This window comes from Rhopalosiphum padi, chromosome 4 (assembly GCF_020882245.1).
Source record: "Rhopalosiphum padi isolate XX-2018 chromosome 4, ASM2088224v1, whole genome shotgun sequence".
NCBI classification, from domain to species: domain Eukaryota; kingdom Metazoa; phylum Arthropoda; class Insecta; order Hemiptera; family Aphididae; genus Rhopalosiphum; species Rhopalosiphum padi.
The window spans coordinates 36367414-36382910 of record NC_083600.1 but is presented as its reverse complement, the minus strand read 5'-3'; the positions used below and the strand labels follow the sequence as shown (position 1 = coordinate 36382910).

Below are 15497 nucleotides of genomic sequence, written 5' to 3'. Positions count from 1 at the left end.
AATATATCATATTATGTACTCACTAGTCACTATATATATTGCTTGGATCAATACTTCTGAATAATTAAAAATAATATGCAGAGGTGTTGATATGATATTTTTCAAGGGGGTAGGGGTTATATTTTATTTATATTCATAAATAATTAAAAATGTATATTTATAATTAAAATTGAATGATAATATTGTTATTATATTATAACGACTTTATCATGGGAAAATATTTTTTCGATTTTTTCCCTCGGGTTAGGTTTAATTTATTTTTTATACATAAGCTTGGATTGTTTTTCATTTTTAAAAGTGTATATCGTTATTTTGAATATTTTTATTAACATCATCGTTTATGTTATTTCTTAAAATGTTTAAACAATTTCCTAAGTAATAAGAGAAAAATAACAATAAAATAAACGTAAATTTAAGTGATTATTTGAAAATTATGTTGTATTATCATTATAATGACTAATGAGAATGCATATATAATATAGTTTTGGTTTGGTATTACGGGAGAATACATCATAAACTTACTCCATAATTACGCCACTACTGATAATAAGATATTTGTATTTTATTTAACAGTGAACATAGGTAAATAATTAATAATATATAATATATACATTAAACAACTATATTCAAGTGCCTAATGGATATTATAAACTAAACCAAACCCCTAACATTCGTAGGTTTTTAGTATTAATAAAATACAAATCCAGTGGTTAGTTCATGTGTGTGAATAATGTGTATAATAATTACTTTTATGTAGTTTTTGCTTTCGTGTATTTTATTTTATTTTTATTTTTTCGGTGATGAGGGGGGAGGGTTGTTAGTTTTGCGTTGGCCTTGTATACCAGTAACATATTCACAGCGTAAACAAGTGGTTTCGCCGTGGATTTGGTATGGCTTTTATTTTTTTGTAACACGACTGTTTTATTTATGTTTTACAATATATAATGGGTGGCTATTTGGGTTGATAAATTAAAGGGAAATAAAACACATTCAATGGAAAAAAAAACCTCTCAAACGAATTAATTTGGCTGAGGTATTATGCGCAGGCAGGGACGCGAATTATTTTTCCTCTCCGGCACCGGCTGACGTTTTCACGCGTAGAAATACCGTGCTAGCGATACAAGTCATTTGAGAAGTTACTCGACAATAACAGATTCTTTAACGATGATAAAACGCTACACATACAAATACACACAGCGCGGCAACGCGGATAGAAGCATGCGTACGGGCAGGGACACAGATATATTGTATACGTGCCAGGCGTATATGCGGACAAATTGAGTACATGTAGGATTTACCACATTTAAACATTATTTATATATATATATATATATATATAGGTATATAAAATATCATATACGAACGTATGTATAGTATTGTAGCAGAACGAACACAATTGCATCGCACGTGTGACAATTTACTGGGACTACCTGTTCTTTGGAGCATATCTCCCCTGCCGTAAGCTACGGGGATTTTCGCAGAATTTATGGTAGCGTTAAGCGCATTTCATTCACGACCTCAGACTCTACTCGTCCTTTTGTCTCCCCGCAACCATCGCCAGACACTTATATCCGCGCGTGTTAAACAATAAACGACGAGAGCTACGTTATTAAAAAAAAAGGAAAACAATACAAGAACAACACCGATAAATCAATGACTTTACAAAAGCATATAGATCCTTCCTGAAATAAAAATATAATATACCCACCCGAAACGTTTTCCGGACAATTAACATGGGTACCAGATAAAATATTCTGATATACCTATTCATAATAATTAGGGTAGAGAGTTAGATAATAACAATTTACATTCTACATGTTATTAAACTAACATTTTAATATTTATATAAACGGTACTTTTAAAACATATTGACAGAATAAGTGTTATGTATACAAAAAAAAAAATCTATTTTCTCGGATAGAAACAACATTTGTTTATATCTCTTTAATCTAAAAATCTTGTATCATTTAAGACATTAAGAAATAATTACATTTTTAGTTATTTTAAAACAACGGAAATCTAAAATATACATTATAAATGGACAAACCATTAAAACGCATGTCATTAAATGTAAAATTAAATTTTACATTCAGTGTCATTCGGTCATAAAACATATTATTGTATAAATTAGCTACTTTTTATTTAGCAACCAATAAAATATGCGAACGTATGTCCTTAATTTTAGTGTATATTAAAAAAAAAATCTGTAATTTATTATAATACAAGTGACAGGGCACGAATATGACAGCGCAGGGATTGTGAGATCTTCGAAAATATATAGACTTTCGATCTATTCGATATTTTAGATTTATTAGAAAATAATAAACTAAAATAATTTTCTTTGCAGTAATAATATTAGCGGAGCACTAGAATATTTTTATCTGCCCTAGAAGATTTTCTATAACATTTTGAGTGGGGGAATCGGGTATGGACTGCTGTAATCGAATTATTGCACGCGTACATTATGTTTTATTAGATTATTACCCCCGTTGAAATGTGACGTCTAATAACCGAACAATAGTCTATATAGTATGTTATATAATAATTATTGCAAAGTTTGAAATTTACTCAAACCTAATCTTAAAAGTTTTCTCCATATTGATCCGAGACTGTAAACATTTCAAAACTCCACTTCGCACTTCGGTGTATTCCATAACATCAAAACGGTAAAATGCTATACGATACATATACATATATATATATGTATTATATACATTGTCCTAGTAGAATATAATTAATGGAAAGTATTTCCTTTCATACCGTGATAGATTAAACTTCTATAGACATCATTTGAATCATTACTCTTTTATAATTAAGTGATTAAAAATTGTATTATATTGTTATTACGTAAATTTCGAAACAATTATATATCATATATTATATTATATAGCAGTTATGATTAGTGATCAATTTTTAGTAGAATTTTTGTATATTTTCTTGTAGGCTACATTATTGAACTTAGTGAGTGTTTTAATAAGTTAAAATAAAAATTATTTTAATAGAATAACTCGTTTGTAGTATGTCGAAGTGTCGAAAACAGATTTTCATTTGTAATAATTTTGTTTTAAATTATTAAAAAACAAGAGTATTTATAACCTATTTTACTATAACATTATCATAAGGTTTTAACAATAACATCAAAAACACTTATGTGGTATTATTTCATAAACAATATCACTATAATAAAACAAAAACATCGGTTTTCATTCGGAAGAAATTGTTATGTGAGTGCATGGGCGTAGTTTGGTATAATTATATGTGGGGGCTATATAGGACTACAAAAATATATCAATCAAAAAATTTCTTTCGTTTAACTGGAATTAAAATGAAAGAGAACATTCTCTAAAAAAAAAACAATTTATATTTGACTTCTTCTTAACCTGGCATTTTATTTTAGAATATATAAAAGATAAAATAATTAAAATGTAATTATTAAATCAAACATAGGCGCCTGTGTTTTTCTGAAAAAATATTAAGTACATTTTCAGATTCTATTGCATGTGATAAGTCTCTTTCGATGTGAAGTATTGACAAGTTTGTAAACCTATCATTTGTCATGGTATTTCTAGTCCAATTTTTTATTCGCCTCATAACAGAAAAGGAACGTTCACACGAGGCAGATGATATTGGTATAGTAAGTGCAGTTTGCAACAGTTTATAAAAATTTGGAAAAATATTCTTGTCTACAACTGGTATGATGTCATCTATTTCATAATTTTCTTTATTGATCATATTTTTTAAGACAATCATTTCAGCCTTCAATCTTTCTGGACTTATGTTTAATATTTTCTAGAAAATAAATTTAAAAAATAAATAAATAAATCTTAAATCTTAATATATTGTTTTAAACTTCATAGGTAGGTACCTCATACTTATTAACAAACTCAATACTTTCTTCATATTTTAATTGTATAAAATTATCCACTCCTACACCGATTTTTAGACTTTCTAATGAAAACCTATTTTTCATGCCATTTATTACACAATCCATTATTTTAAAATAAGCATTAATTTTCCAGTATTCAAAATTTGCTACATCGTTAGGCATATTATCATATTTAATGATAGAAGAACAATCATCTGCTTCCCCAGTCTTAAAACTGACACAAAAATCACTTAAATGTGTTGGCTCTTTCTTTTTACGCTTTGAACCTACAAGTATAAATATTAGAATTTAAATTGATAAATAATAATTGAACACAGAAAAGTTTTTAAAATATACTTTTAGAGATGTCCAATGAAATGTCCAAATTGTCAGCAAATTCTTTTATATCTTTCCAAATTATTTTAAATTTATCAGAACAGCGATCAGTTTCAAAAGTTTTTATAATACCATTTATTAAATTAACTGAATTTCCTAATGTAGCTTTTTTTGATTGAAGTTGAGTACTTAAAATATTTATTTTAGTAAGTATGTCTTGGAATAAAAATAAAAAGACTATAAATGTTCCCTTTTTCATCATACTTTGGATCCCTATTAAAAAATTATTTACATAGGTACTTGCTTGATTATTTTAATAATTTAAAGAATAAATTAGCTTAATTTACCTATTGCTTGTGCTACATCCATATCATTGTTATTGTTAATTTCTTCACTTAAAATTTTAAGAATGGCTGCATAATTGTCTTTAACAGACTTACAATTGTTGTATCTGCACACCCAACGAGTATCACTTATTCGCATAATAGTTGATGCTTTTATGCCCATTATTTGTTGCATATCTAGTAGTTTTTTATTATTTGAAGTCCGAGCAAAATAAACATATAGTGATTCAATTCCATTAAAAAAAATTTTTGAGTACTAAAAAGTATAATGTAATTATATAAGTACCTAAAGAACAATGAACAGTTTAAATCATTTTTATTAAATACCTCAATATTTTTACATAAATCTAGGACACTAAATTCATTCTGTGGGCCATACAGTGTGTATACATTGCAAATGGATGTTTTGATTGTATTTTAACTTGTACACCATTTTTACAACCTGACATCACTCTAGCACCATCATAAGATTGTGCTATTATAGGTACATTATGCAAATTTAATTGACTAAGAAAATTTAAAATAGTTTCAGCAAGTGTTTGAGAATCTTGTTTCTCCGAAACATCTACAAATCCTAGAAATCGCTCAAATATATTTAATCCTTTTACATATCTTACACATAAAGACATATATTCCAACTTATAACATCTAAATATAAAAAAGAATTAGATCATATTTTAGATTTAGTCACAAATTAAATTTACCTTGCATCATCCACCATTATTGCAAAAAACCCTACTTCTTTAATTTGAGAAACAATGCTTTTTTCTACAATATTACAACATATAGAAATGATTTCATTTTGTATGTCTGGACTTGTTAAATTAAATGATGTATTTAATTTTTTTTTAAATTCTACGTCAGTCTGAGCTCGTAACAAACAAGCTTCCTTAAAGTTACCTATGTCATCATTTATAAATAATAATATTTATCAATTTAATCTATTTCATTAAATAAAATACATATACATATATGATTGCTTAATTATTTATTTCATTAAAATTATCAAACTATAAAACTTAGGGAAAGATACCTTGATTTAATGAATTTTTTGCCTCGTCGTGGCCCCTAAATGGAATTCCTTGACGTGAGAGGTATAAAATAATATCAATTATATGTTTTGTATACATTCGATTTTTTATAATTTCTTCTCTACATTGGGCTGATATTTGAGCAATTACACTTCCAGTAGACTTACTCTTAGAGTAACCTAACCAACTCTCAGTGCACTTCAAATGCATTTTAGATTGTGCGTGGTGAGTTAATCTAGAATCTTTGCCACCAAGCTGTAAACGAATATTAAGTTGAAAATACTATTTGAATAGTTTATATTAAAATTACCTTTTTCCAGTTACGAAATCCCGTTTCAATAAAAGTCGCGTCGCTATTAAAATTAGTATTTCCAGTATTGGTATTAAACATTCGACAATAAAAGCAGAACACCGCATCTAGTTTAACACTATACTCTAGCCATGGATTTGTATCATAATAATTTGAAGAAAATGAACGGTTTTGCTTTCCATTTAATGTTTTGGGATAACTCTGTAAATTTAATTTGAAATAGGTACACGAAACACGAGAATTATTTTATTTCATCAAGTATTTTATTAAGTATTTTGGTATTTACATTTAGTAAATGTTGAGTCGGCCCTGTTTCCAAGTCCCCTAAATCTAACTGAAATGAGTCACTTAGTACAATTCCTGAATGCTCAGGATGAAAATTGTTAGGAGCATCCGGTTCCGGTATTAACAAATTATTAATATTTATTGGACTTGGATCATCCACTGAAAAATCTTCGTTATCCCTAATTGGTGGTAATGTAGTCTTGTCAGCTTTTTTCTTAATATTAAATATACTAAACATTATAAAAAAAAACCAAGAAAAACGAGAAAAATGAAAATTAATTTAAAATGTTTGAAATATGCTTTTAAGAAAAATAAAAGAGACGTGTGTGTGATCGCAGTACATGAGCAAATAACAGACACCGGTTTCCAGAAAAATACTGAAATAAATAAATATTATGTGTATGTTCTAACCAATTATTATTGTCCGTTATCGTCTTCATATTGTCATCGGACGACGCGTTATATGCACGACACGACGACAACGGGTAAACCCAAATAATTAATACGGCGTTGGTCTATAAATAAATGTGCTTATAATAAAAATAAATTGGTATATATATGTAAGTACAATAGTATTGTCAATAAACATTACACTGCTAATATATTTTAAAGCCTTGATGAATTTCAGGAAAAATTATAAAATCATTTAAAACTATAATTTCGGATAAAATGTAAAAATTGAAAGTAAACACCATGAGGATTGAGGGGGCTACATATATTTCTGTGGGGGCTATAGCCCCCACAGCCCCCATGCATACTACGCCCATGTGTGAGTGGTATCTTAATTAGGTATAAAAAAATATTAGAATACTACTTTCGGATTTCGAACTCCAGTATCATTATGGTTTCGCGTGGAACACAGTCATTGTCATATTATACTTATTTATAAGTAGTACTGAAAATTATTATTTCGTCTTCTCATTCTAGTTCAGTCAATCGCTGTTGAATGTTGTACCGTACTAAAGTTATTGTTGTCGTTTTTCTTCGTCTATGATTATTATCGAAGTGGATGGGAAGAAAATAATATATTTATTTAAGTCAAAACCCGGTCATTAGTATTTTTGTACAATGCTCTATATTATACATTAAATGATAATGGTTATTTGTGGTAGTGGTGAGAAATCGTTCAAAATGTTAATCCTTTACCTCGTCTATATATTATTACGACGTAAATAATTATAAGTACTTCGATGACGAGTAAATAACATTTATTAAAAATTTAAAAACTAATTATTGTCTTTATTTTAGGACATCTTGTTACTTGTTGGGTCAGACTAACAGCAAGCAAACAATGCTTTATATTTTGTATCATTAAAATTCTGAACAAAAGAAAATCCATTATCTTGTAATAGTCTGTAATACATCCTGGTATTATAAATAAAAGTCAGTTTTAATAATATAAAATGCAATATGAGTACTTTAGATATATTATTTTTGTTACACTATAAAGCTAATACAATACATGATTATCTTAAAATCATTTTTATTCTTATTTGCAAACGTTGAAGTTAAGTTTGAGATTGTTTGGAAACATTTATAAGCATTTTATTTTTACCTTTTATTGTAACTTCGTAACATGGACGTAAAATGTTTTATTTGTTTATAGCAGAGACAGGAACTTTTTTTTTTTTGGATCCGGTACTCAGCTATTTCATTAAATTGTTTATATATAACGATTAAAACCAATATTAAATGATTCCAATATATATTTTTTTCAATTTAAACTTTAGTACCTATTTGTTTCTAAATAAAAATAAGATTAATTTATCAAAGCACTTCATGTACTCAAAAAATAACTATGGAGATAGGAAACAATTTGTAATCATAATCAATTTTGATAATTCATATTTAAAACATAAGTTTTTGATTATTTTTAAAATATTTTAATCTGGTTCTATAGATATTGGATAGGTTCCGATAAGTTCACAATATTTTATGAGTTTACGGGTTCCAAATTTACTTTTAGGTTCGATTCCAGTCTCTAACATAGTAACATAGAATGGTGCAATTGATGCACTATGTCTTCTTCTAAAATTAATTTCTGAGTTCTTTTACGCATCGTTATGACACCTGCAGTATATGACACTTTCTTTGCAGTTGCATTCGATAGTTTCATATCCAAAACTACCTCGTAAATATTTTATCTATTAAACAATGCTATCATCTTTCACATTAAGCTCTTTGAAAATTTATGTTTTGTATTTTAAATAAATTCTGATTGAGCCACATTACTTTAATGAATAAATTATGACCATAAGCCTTCATATTAAATTAGTATAAAATATATTATGTTCATAGATCAGCATAAGTCTTGAAAATTTAGTACAATAAAACATATTTTTTTTTAAAATGGAATGATAAATTTAAATACTGAATATCTATAATATTTATATTAATAACATATATTCAATATCTGGTTGGATATTTAAGTGTTTAAGTGTTTATATATGTATTCACTATACACTCGGGTATAATATCACGACGTACTTTTTCATATAAGAATACTAAAAATAACATCAGTTTTACCTAACCCAACAAGAACATTTTTTTTTTAGTATCATGCTCATTATTTAATTTAATAAATACAGTTTTTTTGAACTTTTGGCTTTAATATGTTTATTGTTTATAATATATTATATATAAATTATTACTCATGCACAGTAAATATACAAACATGCATACGGGTCCCGTGAGGATAGGTATATCCATTACGATATCTCCTGAAATAATGAAGAGATCATAATTTTGTTTTTTTAATAAGATTTACAGGGACAAGAACTACAAATATTTCATATTTTGTGAAAAAGTTAAAAAATACATTTTTTTATTTAATTATTTTCAAAAAAATTGAAGATTGCCATTTTGTAGAGTTCATTTTAATTTCATTAATTTCCTGATTTTTTAATATTTTTTCTAGTTTCGAGAAAAACTGAGTGTTTGCAGGCCGAACGAGCACGCGAGCCACATGTTTGATACAATAATACCACTATCCGACTATCGTATTAAATAATTCAGTTTTTTTGAAACTAAAAAAAAAAATAATAAAAATCAGGAGATTAATGAAATTAATATGTTGAAACGTCAATGTTTTTAGAAAAATGAATTCTACAAAGCGGTTTTCTTCAATTTTTTTTGAAAATTATTTAATAAAAAAAATATATTTTTTAACTTTTTTACCAAAACATTAAAATAAATTAAAACATGAAATATTTGTAGTTCTTGTCCCTGTAAATGTTATTAAAAAACCAGAGTTATGATATATCCATTATTTCAAGAGATATCGCAACGGGTAAATTCTCACGGAAAACCCTGTATAATACATACAATTTGTACACGTGTTGTTATTTTTTAAGCATCTGGTATTCGTATAAAGAATGGTAATCACGTTTAAATAATGTAGATTTTTAAATATTAGGATAATCGAATGTCATAAAAATAAAAACACAAATTTGTTTTAAAATCATCACGATTACCTATTCATTTTAAAAACTCAAATGAGATTCATAGAAATGTTATTCTACAATAATCCTGGTCTTATTAATAAATCACCATAATATTATAATAAAATTATTCAATTGTTGCAATTAGTCGTTGAATTTATACTGCAAACACGGAGTACCTAACCTATGTCTGGACGGTATTTTAAATCGTCTACTTACTGCCTTTGGACCAAACAAATTTGACACCGCGTGCACCAGGTTCGGCTTACTCGTTTTGACTATAATATTTATATGTGTCATAATAATAAATTCGATGTGGGATACTATGAGAAAATCGTATACATTGTACAAAGACGTAAAACAACGAATGTACATTTTATATACACAGCAGGGTATTGTTTCAATTGATTTTCACTGTCGTTATATAGAAATCGTATGAATATGGTTATAGTATAGTTTTTTGAGGTTGTGTCGATGGTCGAAAAGAAATCTAAGTATTTTTTTATTTATTCAATATAAATTTATTTTAATTGAGAAAGTATATTAATTGTTTCTGTGAATTTGGTGTTAGTTAAAGTTAATATAAAACATAAAATGTGTGTGCATTTTGTTTATGAAAGATTGATTTTCACATAAAAATAAGTATAATATATTAATATATACTATATACAGCGTTCATTGAAAAATTAATACAAAAAACTTACACAATATGTTTATTGATATAAAGATGATTATCGCAAATATTATTGTTTTTTTTTTATTGTTATACTAAAAATAAATTATGCCTTGATTTCAATATTATTTCGTCCACTAAAAATAATAACTCCATTCCACGTACCAAGACCAAATAGACAAGTCGATACCTTAAACGTATTTTTTGTGTTTTATTATAATGAATAAGAATAAAAAATTTAAAATTTTTAAAATACTAATAAAAATGTTGAATACAAAAAGTTCTAGTTGCATCGGGCCATAGCACTGATAGTTCAACTAATATATGAGTTATACATGTACAAATAAAATAACTCAGTATTTTTAACAAACATGTATATGATTCAGGGTTACTTTAATATTATATTTATAAAATTAATTAATAAATTACAATTGTTTTTTATTTACATTCCACAATTATATATTATGACTCTGAATATATTTATATCTATTTATACGTAAACGTTTTATTTTTATTTTCTTGTGCTAATAATTACTTCATTTTAAGAAAGTTGTTATAACATAGACAATAATTCATAAGATATTCATACTCATTTAATTATTTTATTATAATTTTATATGTTATATAATATAGATTATTGAAAACTTAAATTATGATGTACCTTAATTGCATATCTAAATCGCCTTATTGATATATTGAATTATTGAAAGGTTCGTTCTCCAACAAACATAATTCCCGTATTCAAGCTCGTCACTATAAAATAGTAATTCTTATTTAACCAATTGTAAGATTATGTCATTTTTGTTGGGGGCATTTCAGCAACGATCTATATTTCAACTATATAATATTACTGTATGTTGTGGTATTTTTTATTGCGACTTTCGATTTTCCTTACTTTTTATAATTTTCTCGTTTTGGTTTTATGGTTTTTAATTTCGTCACATCTTATTGGATAGCATATTTTTTTAACATCCTTCTCTCTTTACGATCATACGATTTTTTTTTCTTTTGAATGTATAAAGTAATCGGTCGTTTGGTGGCTGAGACATTATTTATAGTTTGCTAGTAAAAAGGCTATTTTTCTCGTACTACCGCCACCGATATATAGTACAACCCACCCGCTGATATAGACACGATGATAACACACATATGGATCAAATATAATATAATCTGCCTGTAATTTTTGTCGCATTACTTGAGTAAGTTTTTTTAATAACTCATAATATTATACAATATAACCTTACATTAATAATTTAGCTTAAATTATGCGCATGGTTTCTTTAGACCATATTCTAATAGGTTCATGCCAGTGTTTGCAATATGTCTGTTGTAATATGTCCGTAGTTTTTTGTTCGATACACAAATAGATAAAAAAAACAAAATAGACAAGACATGGTAGAACGGTTTGACGGACATTTTTTTTACTATTAATTGTTTTTAATTTTAAATTTACGATCAGAATTTGTACAGTTTATTAAAGTTGTTTAGAGAGCCTGAAGACTCTATTTTTCTATAAGATTTAATGTTTACATATATGACTTGTACAAATATGGCTTGTATGTATATTTATATACAAAAATATCTAACTGTATTGAATATAACATTTAGTAAGTTTTAATTATTGATTAGTATATTTTTAAACCTAATATTTATATACCTACATATACGTAATATTGTACTACAAGTACCCATATTTATTATAATATGTAGACGACGCAGTGTTTTTTTCTGTTTTGGAGGAGATTTTAATTTTGTCTTTGGTAGAAATTAACTCTTTTTCTTCAATCCAATCTAGATCAACCGACAACAATCGGTTGAAATCAGAAAAAGAAAACTAAAACATCCCTCGTTATTTAGGTAGTTACATAAATTATAATTATTCGTTTGAAAAAAATAACCATTACCACATTCAACAAAATTACACAAAGCAATACTGAGATACTTTTTTTTTTATTGTTACTATTGTATTTCTTTAACATTTATCGCTTTCTTGTGCACTTATATTTTTATTTATGTGTTGTCATCTTAATGTAGCCCGGAGGCCGATTAAGTGATAAACTTTTTTCAGCTAATTCTTCTTAAATACATAACAATATAATATAATGGCTGTGTTTCCGCCCATTACAGGAAATCTCGATATCAATGTATAAAATACATTACTGTCGGACTTAGCCGTATCGGATTTATTTTCCGTAAATTATTTGGAATTCAATATTAGACACACAACAAACATTATTCAATTAGCTGGTTGAGTGACACGGAGGTCACTAGTATATACTCATATACACAAATATGTAGATAAAATCTAGCGCTAAATGTACAAAAAATAATAATAATAATAAGCTATCTGCGTAATCCATTATAGGATTCGTTACACATAAGAACATATATTTTGTGTTTTACAAATTTAGTATCCTAGCAGCTTTCGTGGAAGTTTTGTTACTGTCGCACTTTTTATATTATAGTACCGCCGAAGTGTATAACTATATTACCAATTACAATATACTATAATGCACATATAGACGATCAAATATCTTGCAACAACAAGACAATTATGAAACAATTACTTATAGTGACTATAATTTCAGTTTTATTGTTCTCTATAAAAAAAAAAAAAAACATATTATTGTAAATCAACAAATTATTCTGAGATATCTGCTTAATTACTTTAAATGTTTATAACTAAAATTCTGGTTTCTACTTGACATAATATTGTTGTATAAATTTACTATTGAAACTGTGACTATTCAAATAGTCTTGAAAATAAAAAATTAATAACTTGCCACTATATAAATTATAGGTTTTATATTAATTTTCTGATGAGTTGACAAGTATTTGAAACTTACTTGCTGGTATTTCGATGAATAAGGACTAATTTTTTATGCGAATTAGTGTTTATTTATACAATGTTTAAATATTTATACGTTATAAAATCTGAAAAAAATGAGAAAAAACATCAATTACGATTTTAACAATCTAGATTGAAAAAAGAGAGAAAATGTTCAAAATTATAATATTAAAGAGTTATAAAATCGAGCCGAACACTAAATACAATATTAAATATTTTATAGTTTATTTTTTAATGGTAAACTAATTAAAGACGTTATAAATATTGCAATGAAATAATACATTAAACAGAAAACATTAATTTTGTAACTGAAAATGTACGGCTGCTTTAAAACTATTTTATTGTGGGTTTACGATAAGAATAGTAAAGTACTAATTTGTGGAACACCTTCAAAATAATAATAAAAAATAAACTATTATAATATTTCAATATTCTTTTAAGCAATATTATTTTAATCGTTAATTTTGTATGAAAAGAACATAATATATTGTAAGTATCTATATACATTAGGATATCAACGCTACTATTACTTCATATTTTGTATTGAATATTAAAATTAAATTGTTTGATAAGAGTTGTGTAGAATAATTATTTTAGTAATATTATTATAATGTTTTATATAAATCTTATAATTTTTCTGTTTTGTTAAGTACCTACTCTTTTCCTTTTAGTACATATTATATTGACATATTGTAAGAAAATTATAGGTGTTAATATAACAATGTAAAATATAATGTGTACATTGGAATAAATTAAACGAATGATAAGTATGGCTATTGACTTGGGACTTTAATTATTGTGTCTACCCGTAAATTGTATAACTGTTATGATGGGAATCAAACTATGAAAAAAACCTACCGAATATTATTATGACATTATACTACTTATAGTATGCTAAATTTTAAATATTATAATTACGTTATAAGTTATAAGTCTATATTATATAATTTATACCTTTATACCATATATTGTATAATATTATAATTTAGACGTTTAAAATAAATAACACGATAAATCACCGGTAATAGTTGTATCTATTATATTTTATACAATTCAAAATTTTATCAGGGGAATATAAATTGTTTATTAATTTATTAGGTCTCAATAATTATCGTGATTAATGATTTTTAGCTCTTGATCCAGCACAGCCTAATTTCAAAGACAGTCAGAAAAACGAAAGAGTCGACGTTGGCAGTGGTCAGTTCGTTATGGCGTTGCATACGTCGACCATGTTCTTAGGATTGAGAGAGCCAGTTGGTCATGTCGATTTTTACTTCAACGGTGGCCACATGCAGCCATCGTGTAACTCCGATACAGGTAAAGAATAATATGCATTAAATTTGATTTCCATCTAAAATTGCTTTATGTGAAGTTATAACGAGCGTGGTTATGGTTATTTATAATAATTAAAAAACAAAAAAATACGTTACATTCATAATATTAATTTCGATTTCAAGGATAAAATCACGTTATAGGTATTCTTGAACCACAGCGAAACGTCATAGTTTTCTTGGAATTTATTTGTAATGACTACTCTACATTATCGATGTTTGTATACCCCCTCTCACCAAGTAAAATAAATGAGATGGTTTCAAACTCTTTAATATACTTAACTCATCAGAACTTTTAAAATGTTTAAGCCTATTATTTCTTCACGCATAATATGTGTATTGTGTGTGTGAAAATGTGAATTTTAAAAGCTTATTATAAATTCGAACAGTGGTGTATTACCTTAACGTTATTTTATAATTTAATAACTCCTATCTTTGAAACATTAGTATGCTTCAAACGATATAGATACTCGACTAAGTTTTTCGAAACTTAATTATAATTCAATGTGCTATGAAAATATTCTGAACAATTAATATAGTAAAAATATAATATTAACGTTATAATTGGCCATTTAATATTGTTTTAAAATAACGATTGATAATTAAACGCAAGACGACTCATATTTATAATAGATTATTATATACATTGTATTTCATTTCATACATTAATTTTTGCTCTTGTAAAAGGATATTGAAATTAAATAAACCGTAAATTGGTTCATCAATCAAATTAATCATTTTTTAAATGAATTGTTTTAACTATACCTAATGTTATTACAATATTATAGCTACTTATTATAATAATTATTTTATTGTTTTTAACAACATTTTAAAAACCAATCTTATGTCATAAAATTCATATTTTACAAATAAATGAGATTTTCGACCATTATATATAAGCAAAAATTAGCTGTTTTATCTAGTTTTGATTTTAATTTATTTTAATTGAAATCGGAGGTTTTCCAAAAGAGGTTTTGAATTAATCTGTGTATTTATTATTCAGTCGGTTGATTCGATTTGGTCACATTCCATAA

General features: G+C 26.3%; 3 protein-coding genes across 6 annotated transcripts in view; 1 reads left to right on the top strand and 2 right to left on the bottom strand.

The window, feature by feature from the left end:
• LOC132930158 (ras-related protein Rap-1b) overlaps nt 1-15497 on the bottom strand; it is a 164308-nt gene that overhangs the window by 47890 nt on the left and 100921 nt on the right. The gene's annotated exons all lie outside the window — the stretch shown is intronic.
• Nucleotides 1-15497, top strand: part of LOC132929437 (lipase member H-like) — a 41973-nt gene that overhangs the window by 9940 nt on the left and 16536 nt on the right. For both annotated transcript variants that reach the window (XM_060994778.1, XM_060994779.1), the window contains exon 5: nt 14264-14449. In XM_060994778.1, the coding sequence (XP_060850761.1) occupies nt 14264-14449 (186 nt within the window). The remainder of the gene's footprint in view (nt 1-14263; nt 14450-15497) is intronic.
• On the bottom strand, nt 3433-4586 carry LOC132928633 (52 kDa repressor of the inhibitor of the protein kinase-like). The gene is made up of 3 exons (XM_060993440.1): nt 4223-4586; nt 3866-4152; nt 3433-3789 (listed from the first exon to the last, which is right to left on the bottom strand). The coding sequence occupies exons 1-3, from the start codon at nt 4461-4463 to the stop codon at nt 3433-3435; spliced, it is 885 nt and encodes a 294-aa protein (XP_060849423.1). The 5' UTR covers nt 4464-4586.